At 39.2% G+C, this 20320-nt stretch overlaps 1 protein-coding gene across 1 annotated transcript in view; it reads right to left on the reverse strand.

Moving 5' to 3' along the window:
- Nucleotides 1-20320, reverse strand: part of SETD7 (SET domain containing 7, histone lysine methyltransferase) — a 52213-nt gene that overhangs the window by 7550 nt on the left and 24343 nt on the right. The window contains exons 5-7 of the mRNA XM_037830696.1: nucleotides 16508-16589; nucleotides 14076-14193; nucleotides 12029-12186 (exon numbers count right to left, since the gene is read on the reverse strand). Coding sequence (XP_037686624.1) covers nucleotides 12029-12186; nucleotides 14076-14193; nucleotides 16508-16589 — 358 coding nt within the window. The remainder of the gene's footprint in view (nucleotides 1-12028; nucleotides 12187-14075; nucleotides 14194-16507; nucleotides 16590-20320) is intronic.

The raw sequence follows: 20320 nt of genomic DNA on the forward strand, positions 1-20320 counted from the left end.
GTTAGCTTTATTTTTGGATGCATCTGGTCAAATCAATCTCAATCATTTATAGTCACATCAAAGGGTGGTTGAGACATGAAAGGAGAAGGTTCCAGTTCCTAAGTTAGACTGGCACAGGGGGCATGATCATAAGCACTTGGCTGGTCCTCTCTATCAGTGGTGGGAAAGGAAGGGTGACTGTGCCTTAGGGATGTCTTTTATGTGGAGTATAAAAGGACTTCTGCTGCCTAACACAAAGGGAGCCCCCATGTCCACCCTACTTGGTTATCAAGTTTTGTGGAAAGTACATTTAACTTGGGGTCAGAAGACTTTGGTGTGGCTCTTGGTTCCACTCACTATTGCTGCATCCCTTTGGAAATATCACGTAACATCTCTGAGCCTCAGTTTCCTCATCTGTAAAATCATGATGATGCTGGTAATACATATCCCACAGGATATGTTATGATGATAAAATGGGGTCATATGAAAAAAGCACCTCGCACAGCGCCTGACACAAAGTGAGGACTCACTAATATTAGTTACTATGTGTGTGGGCATGCACAGAGTCTCTTAGATCATGCTCATTACAGAAAGGATCCCTAGACCAGGGATTCAGGAATTCCTTTTTTTTTTTTTTTTTTAATCATCATTTTATTGAGATATATTCACATACCACGCAGTCATACAAAACAAATTGTACTTTCGATTGTTTACAGTACCATTACATAGTTGTACATTCATCACCTAAATCAATCCCTGACACCTTCATTAGCACACACACAAAAATAACAAGAATAATAATTAGAGTGAAAAAAGAGCAATTGAAGTAAAAAAGAACACTAGGTACCTTTGTCTGTTTGTTTGCTTCCCCTACTTTTCTTTTTTTTTTTTTTTTTTTTTTTTTTTCATTTTTTTTTTTAATCATCATTTTATTGAGATATATTCACATACCACGCAGTCATACAAAACAAATTGTACTTTCGATTGTTTACAGTACCATTACATAGTTGTACATTCATCACCTAAATCAATCCCTGACACCTTCATTAGCACACACACAAAAATAACAAGAATAATAATTAGAGTGAAAAAGAGCAATTGAAGTAAAAAAGAACACTGGGTACCTTTGTCTGTTTGTTTCCTTCCCCTACTTTTCTACACATCCATCCATAAACTAGACAAAGTGGTGTTTGGTCCTTATGGCTTTCCCAATCCCATTGTCACCCCTCATAAGCTACATTTTTATACAACTGTCTTCGAGATTCATGGGTTCTGGGTTGTAGTTTGATAGTTTCAGGTATCCACCACCAGCTACCCCAATTCTTTAGAACCTAAAAAGGGTTGTCTAAAGTGTGCATAAGAGTGCCCACCAGAGTGACCTCTCGGCTCCTTTTGGAATCTCTCTGCCACTGAAGCTTATTTCATTTCCTTTCACATCCCCCTTTTGGTCAAGAAGATGTTCTCCATCCCACGATGCCGGGTCTACATTCCTCCCCGGGAGTCATATTCCACGTTGCCAGGGAGATTCACTTCCCTGGGTGTCTGATCCCACGTAGGGGGGAGGGCAGTGATTTCACCTTTCAAGTTGGCTTAGCCAGAGAGAGAGGGCCACATCTGAGCAACAAAGAGGCATTCAGGAGGAGACTCTTAGGCACAAATACAGGGAGGCCTAGCCTCTCCTTTGCAGCAACCGTCTTCCCAAGGGTAAAACTTATGGTAGAGGGCTCAACCCATCAAACCACCAGTCCCCTATGTCTGTGGTCATGTTAGCAACCATGGAGGTGGGGTAGGCGAATACCCCTGCATTCTCCACAGGCTCCTCAAGGGGGCACTACATCGTTTTTTGTTTTTTTTTTTTTTCCTTGTTTGTCTTTTTTTCTTTTTTTTTTTTTTTTTTTTAACTTTCCCTTCTTTTTTCAAATCAACTGTATGAAAAAAAAAGTTAAAAAGAAAACAAACATACAATAAAAGAACATTTCAAAGAGACCATAGCAAGGGAGTAAGAAAAAGACAACTAACCTAAGATAACTGCTTAACTTCCAACATGTTCCTACTTTACCCCAAGAAAGTTACATACTATAGCAACATTTCAGTGAACTTGTTCCTACTACATCCATCAGAAATTAATAGACCATAGTCATTTCTGGGCATCCCCAGAACGTTAAATAGCTTATCTGTTCTTCTTGGATTATTGTTCCCCCTTCCTTAATTGCTCTCTACTGCTAGTTCCCCTACATTCTACATTATAAACCATTTGTTTTACATTTTTCAAAGTTCACATTAGTGGTAGCATATAATATTTCTCTTTTTGTGCCTGGCTTATTTCGCTCAGCATTATGTCTTCAAGGTTCATCCATGTTGTCATATGTTTCACCAGATCGTTCCTTCTTACTGCCGCGTAGTATTCCATCGTGTGTATATACCACATTTTATTTATCCACTCATCTGTTAATGGACATTTGGGTTGTTTCCATCTCTTGGCAATTGTGAATAATGCTGCTATGAACATTGGCGTGCAGATATCTGTTCGTGTCACTGCTTTCCGATCTTCCGGGTATATCCCGAGAAGTGCAATCGCTGGATCGAATGGTAGCTCTATCTCTAGTTTTCTAAGGAACTGCCAGACTGACTTCCAGAGTGGCTGAACCATTATACAGTCCCACCAACAATGAATAAGAGTTCCAATTTCTCCACATCCCCTCCAGCATTTGTAGTTTCCTGTTTGTTTAATGGCAGCCATTCTAACCGGTGTTAGATGGTATCTCATTGTGGTCTTAATTTGCATCTCTCTAATAGCTAGTGAAGCTGAACATTTTTTCATGTGTTTCTTGGCCATTTGTATTTCCTCTTCAGAGAACTGTCTTTTCATATCTTTTGCCCATTTTATAATTGGGCTGTCTGTACTATTGTCATTGAGTTGTAGGATTTCTTTGTATATGCAAGATATCAGTCTTTTGTCAGATACATGGTTTCCAAAAATTTTTTCCCATTGAGTTGGCTGCCTCTTTACCTTTTTGAGAAATTCCTTTGAGGTGCAGAAACTTCTAAGCTTGAGGAGTTCCCATTTATCTATTTTCTCTTTTGTTGCTTGTGCTTTGGGTGTAAAGTCTAGGAAGTGGCCTCCTAATACAAGGTCTTGAAGATGTTTTCCTACATTATCTTCTAGGAGTTTAATGGTACTTTCTTTTATATTGAGATCTTTGGTCCATTTTGAGTTAATTTTTGTGTAGGGGGTGAGGTAGGGGTCCTCTTTCATTCTTTTGGATATGGATATCCAACTCTCCCAGCCCCATTTGTTGAAAAGACCATTATGGCTCAGTTCGGTGACTTTGGGGGCCTTATCAAAGATCAGTCGGCCATAGATCTGAGGGTCTATCTCTGAATTCTCAATTCGATTCCATTGATCTATATGTCTATCTTTGTGCCAGTACCATGCTGTTTTGGCAACTGTGGCTTTATAATAAGCTTCAAAGTCAGGGAGTGTAAGTCCTCCCACTTCGTTTTTCTTTTTTAAAGTGTCTTTAGCAATTCGAGGCATCTTCCCTTTCCAAATAAATTTGATAACTAGCTTTTCCAAGTCTGCAAAGTAGGTTGTTGGAATTTTGACTGGGATTGCATTGAATCTGTAGATGAGTTTGGGTAGAATTGACATCTTAATGACATTTAGCCTTCCTATCCATGAACATGGAATATTTTTCCATCTTTTAAGGTCCCCTTCTATTTCTTTTAGTAGAGTTATGTAGTTTTCTTTGTATAGGTCTTTTACATCTTTGGTTAAGTTTATTCCTAGGTACTTGATTTTTTAGTTGCTATTGAAAATGGTATCTTTTTCTTGAGTGTCTCTTCAGTTTGTTCATTTCTAGCATATAGAAACATTACTGACTTATGTGCATTAATCTTGTATCCCGCTACTTTGCTAAATTTGTTTATTAGCTCTAGTAGGTGTATCGTTGATTTCTCAGGGTTTTCTAGATATAAGATCATATCGTCTGCAAACAATGACAGTTTTACTTCTTCTTTTCCAATTTGGATGCCTTTTATTTCTTTGTCTTGCCGGATTGCCCTGGCTAGCACTTCCAGCACAATGTTGAATAACAGTGGTGACAGCGGGCATCCTTGTCTTGTTCCTGATCTTAGAGGGAAGGCTTTCAGTCTCTCACCATTGAGTACTATGCTGGCTGTGGGTTTTTCATATATGCTCTTTATCATGTTGAGGAAGTTTCCTTCAATTCCTACCTTTTGAAGTGTTTTTATCAAAAAGGGATGTTGGATTTTGTCAAATGCTTTTTCAGCATCTATTGAGATGATCAATTGATTTTTCCCTTTCGAGTTTTTAATGTGTTGTAATACATTGATTGTTTTTCTTATGTTGAACCATCCTTGCATGCCTGGAATGAACCCCACTTGGTCATGGTGTATGATTTTTTTAATGTGTCTTTGGATTCGATTTGCAAGTATTTTGTTGAGGATTTTTGCATCTATATTCATTAGGGAGATTGGCCGGTAGTTTTCCTTTTTTGTAGCATCTTTGCCTGGTTTTGGTATTAGATTGATGTTAGCTTCATAAAATGAGTTAGGTAGTGTTCCATTTTTTTCAATGTTTTGAAAGAGTTTGAGTAAGATTGGTGTCAGTTCTTTCTGGAAAGTTTGGTAGAATTCCCCTGTGAAGCCATCTGGCCCTGGGCATTTATTTGTGGGAAGATTTTTGATGACTGATTGGATCTCTTTGCTTGTGATGGGTTGGTTGAGGTCTTCTATTTCTTCTCTGGTCAGTCTAGGTTGTTCATATGTTTCCAGGAAATTGTCCATTTCTTCTACATTATCCAGTTTGTTGCCATACAGTTGTTCATAATATCCTCTTATAATTTTTTTAATTTCTTCAGGATCTGCAGTTATGTCACCTTTTTCATTCATTATTTTGTTTATATGGGTCTTCTCTCTTTTTGATTTTGTCAGTCTAGCTAGGGGCTTGTCAATCTTGTTGATCTTCTCAAAGAACCAACTTTTGGTGATATTTATCCTTTCTATTGTTTTTTTGTTCTCTATGTCATTTATTTCTGCTTTAATCCTTGTTATTTCTTTTCTTGTACTTGGTTTAGGATTGGTTTGCTGTTCATTTTCTAGCTTCTTCAGTTGATCCATTAGTTCTTTGATTTTGGCTCTTTCTTCCTTTTTAATATATGCGTTTAGTGCTATAAATTTCCCTCTTAGCACTGCTTTTGCTGCATCCCATAGGTTTTGGTATGTTGTGTTCTCATTTTCATTCGTCTCTATATATTTAGCAATTTCTCTTGCTATTTCTTCTTTAACCCACTGATTGTTTAGGAGTGTGTTGTTTAACCTCCAGGTATTTGTGAATTTTCTAAGTCTCTGATGGTTATTGACTTCTAATTGTATTCCATTGTGGTCAGAGAATGTGCTTTGAATAATTTCAATCTTTTTAAATTTATTGAGGCTTGTTTTATGTCCCAGCATATGATCTATTCTGGAGAAAGTTCCGTGAGCACTAGAAAAGTATGTGTATCCTGTTGATTTGGGATGTAATGTCCTGTAGATGTCTGTTAAATCTAATTCATTTATCAGATTGTTTAGGTTTTCAATTTCCTTATTGGTCTTCTGTCTGGTTGATCTATCTATAGGAGAGAGTGATGTGTTGAAGTCTCCCACAATTATTGTGGAAACATCAATTGCTTCCTTTAGTTTTGCCAATGTTTCTCTCATGTATTTTGTGGCACCTTGATTGGGTGCATAGACATTTACGATTGTTATTTCTTCTTGCTGAATTGCCCCTTTTATTAGTATGTAGTGGCCTTCTTTGTCTCTCAAAACATCCCTGCATTTGAAGTCTATTTTATCTGAGATTAATATTGCTACACCTGCTTTCTTTTGGCTGTAGCTTGCATGAAATATTTTTTTCCATCCTTTCACTTTCAGTTTCTTTGTGTCCCTGTGTCTAAGATGAGTCTCTTGTATGCAACATATTGATGGTTCATTTTTTTTGATCCATTCTGCGAATCTATATCTTTTAATTGGGGAGTTTAATCCATTTACATTCAACGTTAAAACCGTGAAGGCATTTCTTGAATCGGCCATCTTATCCTTTGGATTATGTTTGCCATGTTTTTCCCTCTCTCTATTAATATCCTTTATTGTACCCATACCGAATCTCTTTAGTACTGAACCTTTCTCCAAGTCTCTCTGTCCTGTCTTTGTTTCTCTGTCTGTAGGGCTCCCTTTAGAATCTCCAGTAGGGCAGGTCTCTTGTTAGCAAATTCTCTCAGCATTTCTTTGTCTGTGAAAAATTTAAGCTCTCCCTCAAATTTGAAGGAGAGCTTTGCTGGATAAAGTATTCTTGGCTGGAAATTCCTCTCACTCAGAATTTTAAATATATCGTGCCACTGCCTTCTCGCCTCCATGGTGGCTGCTGAGTAGTCACTACTTAGTCTTATGCTGTTTCCTTTGTATGTGGTGAATTGCTTTTCTCTTGCTGCTTTCAGAACTTGCTCCTTCTCTTCTATGTTTGACAGTGTGATCAGTATATGTCTCGGAGTGGGTTTTTTTTGGATTTATTCTATTTGGAGTTCGCTGAGCATTTATGATTTGTGTATTTATGTTGTTTAGAAGATTTGGGAAGTTTTCCCCAACAATTTCTTTGAATACTCTTCCTAGACCTTTACCCTTTTCTTCCCCTTCCGGGACACCAATGAGTCTTATATTCGGACGTTTCATATTATCTATCATATCCCTGAGGTCCATTTCGAGTTTTTCAATTTTTTTCCCCATTCTTTCTTTTATGTTTTCATTTTCCATTCTGTCATCTTCCAGGTCACTGATTCGTTGTTCAACTTCCTCTAGTCTTGTACTATGAGTGTCCAGAATCTTTTTAATTTGGTCAACAGTTTCTTTAATTTCCATAAGATCATCCATTTTTTTATTTAGTCTTGCAATGTCTTCTTTATGCTCTTCTAGGGTCTTCTTGATTTCCTTCATATCCCGTACTAGGGTCTCATTGTTCATCTTTAGTTCTTTGAGTAGCTGCTCTAGGTGTGTCTCTTCTGGTCTTTTGATTTGGGTGCTTGGGCTTGGGTTATCCATATCGTCTGGTTTTTTCATATGCTTTATAATTTTCTGTTGTTTTTGGCCTCGTGGCATTTGCTGACCTTGATAGGGTTCTTTTAGGATTTGTAGACCAGTTGAAGTCCTTATCTCTAATTTATCAGATCTACAGCTTCGTGGAGTACACTTTCTCTAACTAACCAGCAGGTGGCGTCCACGAGCCACCTGTTCTCCACAAGCCAGATCTCCCCTGCTTAGCCTTTTTGGTGAGTGGGGGAGTGAGTCTTGTGGGGCCCAATTGGTGTCCCAAGCTTGCGTGTGTAGTTGGTGTTGCCTGCCCTGTATGTGGGGCGTGTTTCTGGGCAGTCGGGGAGGGGGGGTGGCCCTAACAATCAAATCTCCCTGATGATCCTAGAGTTTTAAAGCTACTGCAATAGTCTAATCCTTCAGTTCAGTCCTGCCACAGTTTGTCTCTGCCACTGACCCACAAGTCTTTGGTATTGGCGTATGGCTCCTGAGACTTGCAAGTGGGCCCCTCTTCCAGGCTGTGCACCCCGGGTCCTCTGTTGAGGGATGACTGTGCTATGTCACAGGTGAGTGCCGTCCCCCCAGGGCAGTTCTGGGCTGCTGGGCTGTGTTGGGAGGCTCTCAGTCTGCTCAAATGATGGCTGAATGGGGCTCTGTTAATTCACACTGCTCCCCCTTCCCAGCTCTGGGACATTCAGCTGAGGTTGCAGGGAAGGCTAATGTCCACGCCCAGTTTTGTGGTGTGTGTCTGTTATTTGAAGCACTTCCGTCACACTGGGTTGTCTGGGGCAGCTCTGGGCTATGGGGCTGGCGATGGGCAGGAGTGTTTCCTGTCCACCAGGATGGTGGCTGTGAGCGGACACCCCCCTTTTCTTGGGAAGTTGTGTTGTTTAGTGAATTTTCTCAGCCACTGGATTATTGCCTTTTGTCTCAGAGCTCTCTTAGTTCTGCTCTTGACTTGACGTGCTCAAATTTCAATTCTTTGAAGCTTTCTGTATTGAGCTTCTTAGAGTAATTGTTTTAGAAAAAGCAAAAAGGATTTAAAAAAAAAAAAAAAAAAAAAAAAAAAACCGGCCCTCCTCAGAGATCTAATGGGTTATTGAAATGCTAATAGACAAAGCAACCAGGGCCATTAAGGAAAGGTGCCCAGGGCAGAGAGATCAGCCTTGCTTCGGGATTTGCATATGCGCCTCAAGGCCTGATCTCCGCCCTTCCCCTTTCTGTGTTCACCAGAACTCCAAAAATCCTCTGCTTTTATTTTGGAGTTTTTCGTGTTGTTTTTTTTCTATGCCTGTCTCCTCTCTGCTGGGCTGGCTGCTCTCAGAGTCTCTGGTGTCTGGCCTCAGTCTATCTATGGTTGGAGTTTGAATCAGTAGAATGAGTTTCCGGTAAGAGCAGCCACTGCAATTCTCCCTTCTCCTTCCTGGAGCTGACAGCCCCTCCTCCCCCGGGACTGAGCCTGGCAGGGAGGGGCGCGGGTCCCCTGGCCGCAAAAACTTACAGATTTCGCTGATCTCAGCAGTTCCACGTTTTCATGAGTGTTGTATGAAGTATGCCCAAAGACAGATTGCTCTGTGGTGTCCAGTCCACGCAGTTCCTGGCTTTTTACCTACTTTCCTGGAGGAGTAACTAAAACATACAGCTCACCAGTCTGCCATCTTGCCCCGCCCTCTGTTCAGGAATTCCTTTTTAAAACCACAACTCTTTGTCTTTAAATTAAAACAGTTCATTAAAAAAAAGAAACAGAAACTCTTAAAACAGAGGTCAAGTTAACATTCAAGTACACTGAAAAATAATCTCTAGATGAATTTTCAGGCCCAAGCCTGGAAATGTACTGTCATTTTCTTGCCTGTTATCATTGTTTTCAGAACCTACAGAAAGGACTGAAAATAAATGACTTAAATAGTTAACATCAGGTACCGACTCTTCTAGGTGGCAGGAGGCACCATGATAAATAAAGAGCACTTGACCACTGTGCCTGCAAGACCTGCAGTTCCTCCTCTGGGCACGGGGATGGAATAGTAGTTGCCTTACTGAGTTACTGGGAGGACTAAATGAGATAACACACGAGAAGCATTTAGCACAGCATCCAACATAGGCTAAGTGCTCAGGAGCCGTCCGCATCAAAACGAACCACCAAATGGTTTGGCCCCTTGTCAACATGCTATCTATGTCTACCAAAAGTTACTCTTGTCTATTTGTCCCTTTGGCATTTTGTATCAGACTACAGTTAAAACCATTTATAGATGCATTGTTTTGTTTATATTAAAGTGTGCATAAAAACACCAACTATCTGGGAAACAAATGAAAGCCATGAATTGACATCTCAATTTTACATTTGGTTATTATTCAAATAGTTCTCCTATTACTCCAAATAACTAAGATTTGGTCACACTGGGCTTGCAAAGGAAGCCTGCATAGCACAGGAACTTGATTTTGCACAAACGGTACCTTCTCTGGCCTTCTGGGCTCTCCTCTTTCTGGTGAGAAAATCATGTCCTTGCAATGAAATCAGAACTAATTTGTCTTAAAAAGAGTGGTCTAAATAGCATTTGTTATCATTCATTCTCATTGCTTTAAAGGGTTGTTAAGCCATGTGCAGCTTGGAAAGATGCTGTGGCCTAATTTACACTGGCCATGAATCTTTGGCAGTAGTAACAGTGTCAGTTTCCTTTCATATGACACGTATCCTTTGCCATTTCTACCCGCCCTTTAAACAGAAATTGTAGCTCCAGTGCTTGTTACTGGTTGCCAAGAGCGCAAGTCACGGCCAGAACAACTTTGAAACCAGCTCAGGTATTCAAAAAGGTACTTGAGGAAATTCAAAATCCTGGCTATTTTTTCCACAGATTAAATGCACTTGATCTGATCTTGCTTATGCTAACAAGCTAGAGGACCAAGGGACTGCATGCCACAACTAAGCCAAAAAGGTTACACATAAAGGACAGGCTAAACCTGGTTAGAATTGTGCCTAAGACTCTCCCCCTGAGTGCCTCTTCATTGCTCAGATGTGGCCCTCTCTTTCTCTAACTAAGCCACCTTGGCGGGTGATCTCGCTGCCCTCCCCACTATGTGGGACCTGACTCCCAGGGGTGTAAATCTCCCTGGCAACGCAGGATATGACTCCCAGGGATGAATCTGGATCTGGCATCATGGGATTGAGAACATCTTCTTGACCAAAAGGGGCAGGCAAAATGAAATGAAATAAAGTTTCAGTGGCTGAGAGGTTTCAAATGGAGTTGAGAGGTCACTCTGGTGGACATTCTTACGCACTATACAGATAATACTTTTTAGGTTTTAATATATTGGAATAGCTAGAAGTAAATACCTGAAACTCTCAAACGCCAACCCAGTAGCCTTGACCCTTGAAGACAATTGTACAACAACGTAGATTACAAGGGGTTACAGTGTGATTGTGAAAACCTTGTGGATCACACTCCCTTTATCTAGTGTATGTATGGATGAGTAGAAAAATGGGGACAAAAACTAAATGAAAAATAGGGTGAGACGGGAGGGATGATTTGGGTGTTCTTTTTTACTTTTATTTTTTATTCTTATTCTGATTCTTTCTGGTGTAAGGAAAATGGGGTGATGAATGCACAACTATATGACGGTACTGTGAACAGTTGATTGTACACCATGGATGACTGTATGGTATGTGAATATATATCTCAATAAAACTGAACTAAAAAAAAAAAAAGGTTGCACACACCTCATTGGCTCCAAGGAAAAACCAGCATTCTCAGGCCAAGCAAAGGAGAGCAATGACAACAATACTGTATCTTTAAGGAACAGGAGGAGAAATTTAGGGTTGCTTGCCTTTGGGGGCCATATGAAAACCACAAGAATATTTGCAGGGCTTCCACATAGAAGGGAGACTGATGTTGTGCACAGGAAAAAAAGGGAGTAATTAGGACCAAGGACTAGACAGGAAAATCATTTGGGCTCAGTAGAAAGAACTTTCTAATCATCAGGGCCCCAAAGCTAATTTCATAATTTCCATTTCCATTTGTCCAAACAGTTGCCTTAGCAGATAATAGAAAATTTTCAATAATGGAGGTTTTCAAGCAGAGATTCAATGAGCAGTTGGAAGAGGAGGCTCAAATCCTGAGAAGGTGGTAAGATTATTTGATTAAAAAAAAATTTTTTTTATAACAGCTTTATTGAGATATAATTCACATACTCTAAAATCCATCCTTTTAAAGTGTGCAATGGTTTTTAGGACATACACAAGGCTGTGCATCTAATTCCAGAACATTTCATTGCTCCAAAGACAAACCCTGTACCCATTAGTAGTTACTCTCAATCCTCACCCATTCCCTCTGCCCCTTCCCTAAGCACCTGAAACCACTAACTGACTTTCTGTCACTAACTAATTTGCCCATTCTGGACATTTCATATAAATGCACTCTATATGATCCATTGTGACTGGCTTTTCTCACTTACCATAATGTTTTCAAACTTCCATGTCATAGCACATATCAGAACTTCATTCCTTTTTAATGCCAAATAATAGGGACTACTTGATTTTATAGCTCTCTTCCAATACGGAGACCCCATACCCAAGGCTTAGGATTTTATTTTTCCCCATCCTTTCACACCATAAAAGGTTTTCCTAATCTTCTTCATTGTGCAGTGTAATTTCAGTTTTTCTATTATTTCAAATAACACTACCCCCCCGAATGTTAAAATTGAAGGACTCAAAAGGCAGCAATAAAACAGCAAGCACTAAGCATAGTATTTCCATAGCACTTTTGCTCCTCCAATCACTTTTCCATTGCTTAGCTTGTCAAGGCCAGCGATCAGGGATGTTTAGATTCTGGGTTTCAATGCCTAACCATGAAGCCCATGGCAATGTACTGATGGTTATTTTTTGATGTCGTCAAATTCAAGGCCGGCCTTTATCTGAGACGGGAAAAACACCATTTACATGCCCGCTTCAGTTCCAGGGCCCTGTCATACTTACATATCATAGATGCAGTTTGGAGTGAAGGAGTGATTAGCCTTGTGTCCCAAGGAGGCACAGTACTTGGATACGTGGTTGTAGGGTTCAGGCACATCAATGACCGTTTCTTCATCGAGGGAGAGAGTGTTCCCATTAAGGGCCCAGTCCCTGCTATCAACCTGCAAGAGAACAACAAAGCAAGCATTAGAGCTTGCTAAGAGCTCAAAGTAACACTTGGGATATTAACTCACTTATCCTCAGACTCCACTTTTACTGCTAGGGACATGCAAGGAACCCAAGGCATCCCTCCACACACCGGCGGCGCAAATGTCAAATGTGGGCAGCGCCAAGAAGCTCAGCTCACTATTTATTGATTTTTCCTTATCTTATATGGAAAAAAAAAATGTAAGTTCCCCTACAAAGGCACAGGAAAATAAACCACACAACGGGAACTAAAGTAGGTGGGGAAGATGAGGCAAAGGAAAAACAAAGGAAAGAACATCAAATGGAACCAGAAATACAAGGAATGCAAGAATGCTCCCCCCCCAGGAAAGTCCTCCACCTCTATTACAGGTGAAAACTGATCAGACCAGCAGACAGTCACTGAGTACCAGTGAGTGTCCTTATCTGCTACAGAATACACTATCTTCTGTGAAACTATTGGGCTTCCTCCAAACCACTCCCAACCCAACAAACCCCAGGATCTGTTAATGTCAGGAGAACAGCCTTTGGAACAGAATCATATTTTCACACAAAACTGTTTACTCTCAGAGAAGTACCATCTCTTGCACTTCTAAATTACAATTATGCTTTTATTTGCATCTGATATTCATTCAACAGATATTAACTGAAAGCTTATATGTGTCACTCTTCTAAGTGCAGGGGATACAGCAGGGACCGAAAGCAAAAAAAATGTTCATCTGCTACAGATATATGGCATTTGGTACCATCCATCTTATGTTGCCATTAGTTGTGTCTTTTTCTTATCTCCCCTACAGACTCAAAACTTCATGTGGGCAAGGAGAGTGTCTCATTCATTTCCACAGTAAATACTAGGGGATTTCAGCAGAGCCAGATTCTGCTATTTGAAACCTTACTTGAACTCTGCTATTTACCAGCTCCGTGACCTTGGCAAAACTGGTTAATCTCTCTGGACTCCAGTTTCCTCATCTGTAAAATGTTTGTTGAATGACTAAATTATGTATCAATATCCCAGAGCCACCTGACATGTGTTGAAGTTTTGGACTTACACATACTGCTGACAGAGAGGTCTGGCCATCGCATGGGGTCACTGGCTGCCAGACCACAGGGTGGTTTGAGTGCACTGTCATCTTATGTCTGTGCAACTGCTTTGAATGTGCAATAACTTGACTATTTGGTGATATTTCCACCCTTCTTCCATTGAAATAAATGAAAAAGTAAAAACATGAATATGAGATACTAGTGATAAGTTTAAGTGCTTAATACAAGTGAGACCAAGATGGAGATCTCTAGCTGTGCTAAAAGCATCAACTTTCTGTCTTTAAGTAGACATTTAGGGAAGACAACAGTGAAGTGAAGGAACAAAAGCAAAAACAAAAATGTGAAATCTTGGAAATAGATTAAAGATTATACTTTAAAAGTAAGAGGTGATTCAACTCTTTCACTTTATATTTTTTAATTTCTTTGGAAATTGAACCCTTCCTGACAATCTTTAAGCTACTGCATGATTCCTGCACAAACAGAAGGAGAAGTCCTTCCCATAAAGTATTCTATCCCGCTAAGAAGTTACTGAAGAGTATGATTGGTCCTTAAATTTTCAGACATTGGGTACAGTCTAGTATAAAGCAATACTGTCTCATAAATGGCACCATGCTATTTTTCTATAAAATAGCTGTGGAAATTAAAAAAAAAAATCATATAAAGGCTGAAAATAAATTTAAGCAAAATAATTTAGCTAATTAATTTCAAAAAAAAGCAAATTTGTTTGTTCCTTTATATTTCTAGTGAATAGTAAAGTTAAGGGACTATTGAGAAAATTAAGGGTATTTGAAACAAAGCCCTTTAACCACGTCTACCTCACTCTCACCTCTTGGTGTGTAATTCGGACTCCATTATAAAAAGACATAACAGTATTAGGTCCCACTGCTACTTTTGAAAACAGTCCTTCACCTGCACTGGAAATGAGAGATTCAGCAACATACACCCTAAAAAGAAAAAAGACAAGAATAACTTTTTTAGTTTGATATGTCACTCTCTACATTGACCCCAAAATATTATTATGGCTACTGAATTCAAAATGTCAGTTCATAATAATCCAATGAGGAGGAGGCAGGCAGGAAGAAATATTTTGGCAATATTTGGCAAAGAACACTATTTTGACATTGGAAATAAAAAAATCTATAATTATGTCTCTTTTAGGAGTGGGGTTTAAAATTTGATCACTGATAAGTGGATTATTGTTATTATATATTCATAAAGCTACTTGCTGTTTGACATAAGGGTTTTTTGGGTAGAATTTTATAGTTTTAGTTAATGACAATTTCACTATTTCACTGGACAAGTAAAACATTTCCAAAGCTAATTAAAGCTCTACCAAAGTTTGACAATGCCATATATAAGGGAAAAATGTTTAGTTATGTCCTAAGATGAATCTTTTACAAGAAAGAGTGACAAACAGAGTTAATAAAACATATTCAAGAAGCACTTCCAAACAAAAGGATTTATAACATATAACTATGGCTTAAGAGTCAAATCTGGCTGCTGCCCATTATTTAAATAAAGTTTTACTGGAACACAGCCACGCCTGTTTATTTGGTATTGCCTATGGCTGCTTCCATGCTGCAACAGCAGAATTGAGTGGTTGTGTCATGGCCCACAAAACCTAAAATATTTATTTGGTCCTTTAAGAAAAAGTTGGCCAGCTGATGGTTTCTAAGAAGACAAGACAGCATGGGTGATTCTGGAACTGGATTAAATAAGAGTATATACTCTATCAACAGTTATTGGATACTATTTGGATGCTGTGAAAAAATGACTCCTATACATGGTCATCTGTAATTTTTGTTACATGGATCTTATGCTTATTTTACGGATTGGTAGAATTATTATTGTTTCCAATTCTTTATCCCCTCCCTCTGACAGAATGATATATCCAGTCACTTTGCCATGTGGCCATACATCCCTGTCCTGCTGACAGTGGGTTTGGCCATGTGATCTGCTTTGCTAATGGAATGTGGGCAGAAGTGATTGTGTGCCAGGTCTAAGATGTTAAGGGGCATGGAAAGTTTCTGCAAGCCTCCTTCAGAGTTTCTGTTCATTTCCACAATAAGAAGATGCCCCAGGGAGTTACTGCTCTTTTAGCCCAGGTCTTGGAATAAAGACATGTGAAACAGACCTGAACCCAACTTGAAAGCTGGAGTCCAGCCTGGTCTAGCTCAGCCCAGTTGAGGTCAATCAAGAGTGGCTGAGCCTTGGCCGACAGACAGAACCATTAATATACAATAAAATGTTTACTTTTGTAAATGACTGATAGTTTTGAGGGTATTGTTATGTTGTATCATCACTGCAAAAAAAAAAAAAAAAAGCCTAATACATATAGTTATGGCACTGTTGTGTTTTGGGGCCAACAAGAGATTAAATACATCTCTTTTTAAATGGGCCAGAGCCTCATGTCAAGAAAGAGGCCATTCATTGTGTCAAAGACCACAGTTCTGTCATTGGACTGTGGGAGAAGCCTATTTCTCAGATGGGAACAGAAACTGAGAAGGAGGTAAACCAAGCTTACAAAGAGGGAGGCAAAGAGAAAACCATCTTGTTGACACCCTTTCTCATAAACAGGCCATTTGCTGGGGAATAAGAATCCTAGGCAAGGTACCAGAGAAGGAAAGCCATGTCAAGAGTCGAGAGCTAGAATTTAGCTAACTTCACTGATAAGATATGAAATGTGACGGAATCAAACACCCTGGGAGTTCTATAGAATCAGAAACTTGTACTCTATTAGCTGGGGTGTTTTTATGCTTCTTATATTTTCTTTGTTTACTCCTGTATTCCCTTTGTGGATACTGAAATCACCTTGGGCTAAGAAGAAAAAGAGGCTTTCCGGTCCCTACCTAGGCCTGAGCTTTAAAGAGTATGAAATGCACTCCTCAGGGCAAGCACGTGGCTGGTGCAAATTATGGCACCAGGACCCCAATAAAGTGGACGCTTGGGCAGGGCTTAGCTGGCTGCTTGGCTCGACTGCTCTTGCTATCTAGAGGTTTCCATCAGAGACTGGGCTTTGTGGGTGGAGAAACTCTCTTACAGGAGAGATTCTATATGAGAATAAACACAAGCTTCCTCAGCATACATGAATATTTCTTTGGAGGATTTGCAAAGTAACAGCACATTTTAATGAGGAGCTTGATCTGGTCAGGAACCGGGCCTGAGCAGAAAGCCACAGAGGCGGTGTTATTTTCTACCCCGGGGTTATTCAACTTAGATAAACAGTGTAGTTATAACCACAAGAAAACAAAAATTTACCTCTCCATTTCATAAGGATCTGGAAGAAGAACATTGGTAGAAATGCAAGATGAAGTCGACTTATCAAAATGATACACTGAACCTACAAAACAAACAAAAATATCAGTACATGTATAGTTAAAGAAGAGCACTTAAAACATTTCTCTCTATCCATGGGACAAGAGAGTTAAAGAACTAAAAATGATATTCAAGTTATACCAACTATAATGAAATTATTCCATATAAATGGATAGTTTTTAGATTTGCTCTTGAGTTTTATTTTCAGGTCTTAATAAAAATCCATCAGCTGTATCTCTTAAAATCCCTATTCTTACATTTTCTTTATTCAAATGCCTTAAAAGATGCCTGAATTATTAAATTTTTTAGCCAAGATGTTTTGTCATGATATTTTGAGATCTCTCTGATCAAATCAGATTGGAAAATGGTTTTTAAATTTTCTCACGTTTTCTTCATCTCAGATACAGTCTGTAGGATCCAATGACCCAGCACTGGCAGTTGTTTCCTTCACTAAAAATAAAAATTCAGCCTCACCAGGATTAAAGAGAACAGAGCTGTTTTTGATAAAGCATTAACAAAGTCATGTTCTTTCTATTAAGGAGTATCAAAAGCCAATTAGCAATTTATTCTAGAAACTAAGGTACAAAGAATTAACATTCGTTCTCTGCAAAGGATCAGCTGAAGAGAATCCTCACTGACCATAAGAGCTTCACAGACCACGGTGAAGATATACAATGCTCTGCAGGCTTACAAGTTAAAAAACAAACAAAACAACACTGCAAGTTTTGGAACTGGAGGGCAACTTATTTTAGGCACTAGGACATCACTAATAATCTCGTTAGGCAAACTCCCAGGGGTTATCAGTGGATGAGCCCTTCTGGCCCTCTTTCTGATTCCTTGTCCAACTAAAACCCAATATAATGCCTCAATCAAAAAATTAGAAAACAACCTGATCAGGCAGCATCAGACAGAATAGCTGACAGGCCAAATGGGGCAGTGAGGAACCCAGAGTTTAGCAAGAGCAGGAGCACTACACATTCCCAAACAAGAAGGACAAAGGAGGAAGTGGTGTCTCAGGAGCTCGAGGGCTGGGGTAACCCAGGAGAAGCTGGAACCATGGTGGGCCTTCCTGGTGGGAGATGGAACCAGGAGGAGACGGGCCACTGCTGGAGACAACTGCTTTACAAAGGAGAGCTTCTCTTTGCTCCCTTCCCTTCTCTGTCTCCTGCTAGTGCTTTCCTTTGGCCAAGTTCAGCCAGAAGCAAGATGCCATATGAGCCTGGGAAATGCAACCTGCAAGGGACAGAAGTCCCTGGAATAAAAGCTGAGCATAGAAAGGATGAGGAACTGTTTCCAGACCAGCACATAATCCTTTAAAGTCATTTAGTTCAAAAAAAGGGAAAAAAACACATTTATTTACCAAACTTTTATGTTGAATACATGTTCAATTATGAGAAAATTCTCCTATGAGCTTTCTTCGTGTTCCTTAGACTAAAACTTTCATCACAAGTGTACTAGGTGCCAATCGCATGTAAAGCACTGTGTTAGGGCTGTGCAGGACACATATGTGAGCAGCACCTGTGACTGTTTTCAGGGAGTTTATACGGTCTTCTCCAATGCTGTTCCCTCTTCTACTCCTTTAGACGTGGTCTGTGCCCTAGGCAAAGAGAATGCACCCTGTACTTTTCCTCCTTCTCTCTATAGCTCATGCCATGCCCTTTGTCTAGAATTCACCCATTTACTCAGCAAACGTGAACTGTAAGGGGTGAGCCAAGCCTTAAAGATAGGGTAGGAATTAGCCAGGGAAAAGAGTTCCTATGTAGCAGGGTGAAGAGATGAGGCTAGTAGAAATTCTAGCAAGAGGCAGAGATGAGAAAATCAGCAGGAAGTAGGTGGAGAACAAGAAGCAGTTTGTGGTTACAAAAGCCTAAAGAGAAAGGAAGTGGTTGAAGATGTCCTGTGGTACTTTATGTGAGCTATTTGCATTCCTTTCCCCTCCCTCTTACCCAACGATTGAAACAGATGGTCACATGACCCTGTGAGACCTAATCTATTGGGTAGCTAGCAGTTCAATGATTAACCGAAAGACGAAGTGTACACACAAAAGCAAAGCTAGAGTAAAGATCAACCCATGGCTTCTTCTAAGTTACCTGAAGCAGTCATGGTTCCTGACCTTCTGGAGGCCCACATAATTCAACATTTCCATAAAATACCCCAGGCCTGCTAGAACACCACCAATATCACCAAAAAGGCAATCTTTTCCCCCTTGAATTAATTTGAAGATGGTGTCTGTTATTTGCAACCAGGAGTCCTAAGAAAAATAACTACTGCCTGCACTGTAGAATTATCACTCTTGCTTCTCAAAATATGTTCACTTATACAAGAAGAATGTAATAACAACCATTTACTTCCATTATGATGTCTTATGGGTAGGTGCTAATTTCTCCATTTTATGGACGAGAAAACAGGTACTGAAAGGATAAATAACTTTCTCAAGTCCATAACACCAAAAATGTTATAGCTGGAACTCACATTATGTGATTCTTAAGTTCAGGGCTCTTGCCACTAAAAAACACTGCCACTTTTGCAGTTTTAAAATTTTTGTCACCCGATTATTAAACTTTAAATTCTTCAGAGTGCTCCTATGTCAGCTAAGTTCCCAAACTCAGAGGCAATAGCCTTTTCAAGAACATCAACCAGATGTGTTCCCTTGCTCATAAAGTCAACACCCCTTTTCAACATGAATAGGTTAGGGTGGTCACTGCCTAGACATCCCTGAAGATCGAGAAAGTAATTAAACTAGAGGAAAGGGTAGCAATAGACAAGACAGAATTTAACAAAGAACTATGAATACTGAATCTTTATATAATTTGCTTTTTCTTAGTTGCTAGAGTATTAGGATAGAAGGAAAGAATTGAAATGGTGGAACTGTAACCCATAACATCTTTCGAAATTTGTTCTATAGCTACTTGTTAAATTGTAATTTGAAAGCCATACCTTTTTGTATATGTTATATTTCACAATAAGGAAATAACTGAAACTATGGCACTATAACTCATAATAACTTTGGAAATTTTCTATATATCTACTAGTTAAATCATACTTTGAAAGATACTACCTTTTTGTATATATACTATATTTCATAATAAGGAAATAACTGAATCTGTGGAATTGTAACCTACAGTATCTTTTGAAATTTGCTAACTACTTGTTAAATTGTGCTTGGAAAGTTATCACTTTTATGTATATATGTTATATTCACCAATAAAAAAAATATATGAGGGAAAAAAAACACTGTGTCACCAATAAGATCCTCTTCTGTCTTCTCTCCCTTTCTAAGCCTTTTCATTTCTAAACATTCTAACACTGTCTCCTTTCAGAACATATATCAAGAGCATAGATATTAGAGTATGGTGTTTTTAACTTTTTTTTAAAAAATTAACTTTTAATTTCATAATAGTTTTAAATTTAAAGAAAAGTTGCAAAGATAGCACAGTGAGTTCCAAAGACCCCTTTGTGTTTCTCCTAATGTTAGCCTTTTGCATTCCCATGGTACACATATCAAAATTAAGAAACCATCATGGGTATGTTACTATCAACTAAACTCCAGACTTTATTCAGTTTTTCACCATTTTTTCCCCACTAATGTCTCTTTTCTGCTCCAGGATCCAATCCATGTTCCCAAATTACACCTAGACTGCTTCACTTTTTAACTTAAAACTGAGACATTTAAAACAACCCAAGTTGGATCTAAATGTAAATGCTAGATTCTCAGTTTTGGAAAAAATCTCTTTGGAGATTCTCCTTCAGATCACA

The sequence above is a fragment of the Choloepus didactylus genome, chromosome 3 (assembly GCF_015220235.1).
Source record: "Choloepus didactylus isolate mChoDid1 chromosome 3, mChoDid1.pri, whole genome shotgun sequence".
Classification (NCBI taxonomy): domain Eukaryota; kingdom Metazoa; phylum Chordata; class Mammalia; order Pilosa; family Megalonychidae; genus Choloepus; species Choloepus didactylus.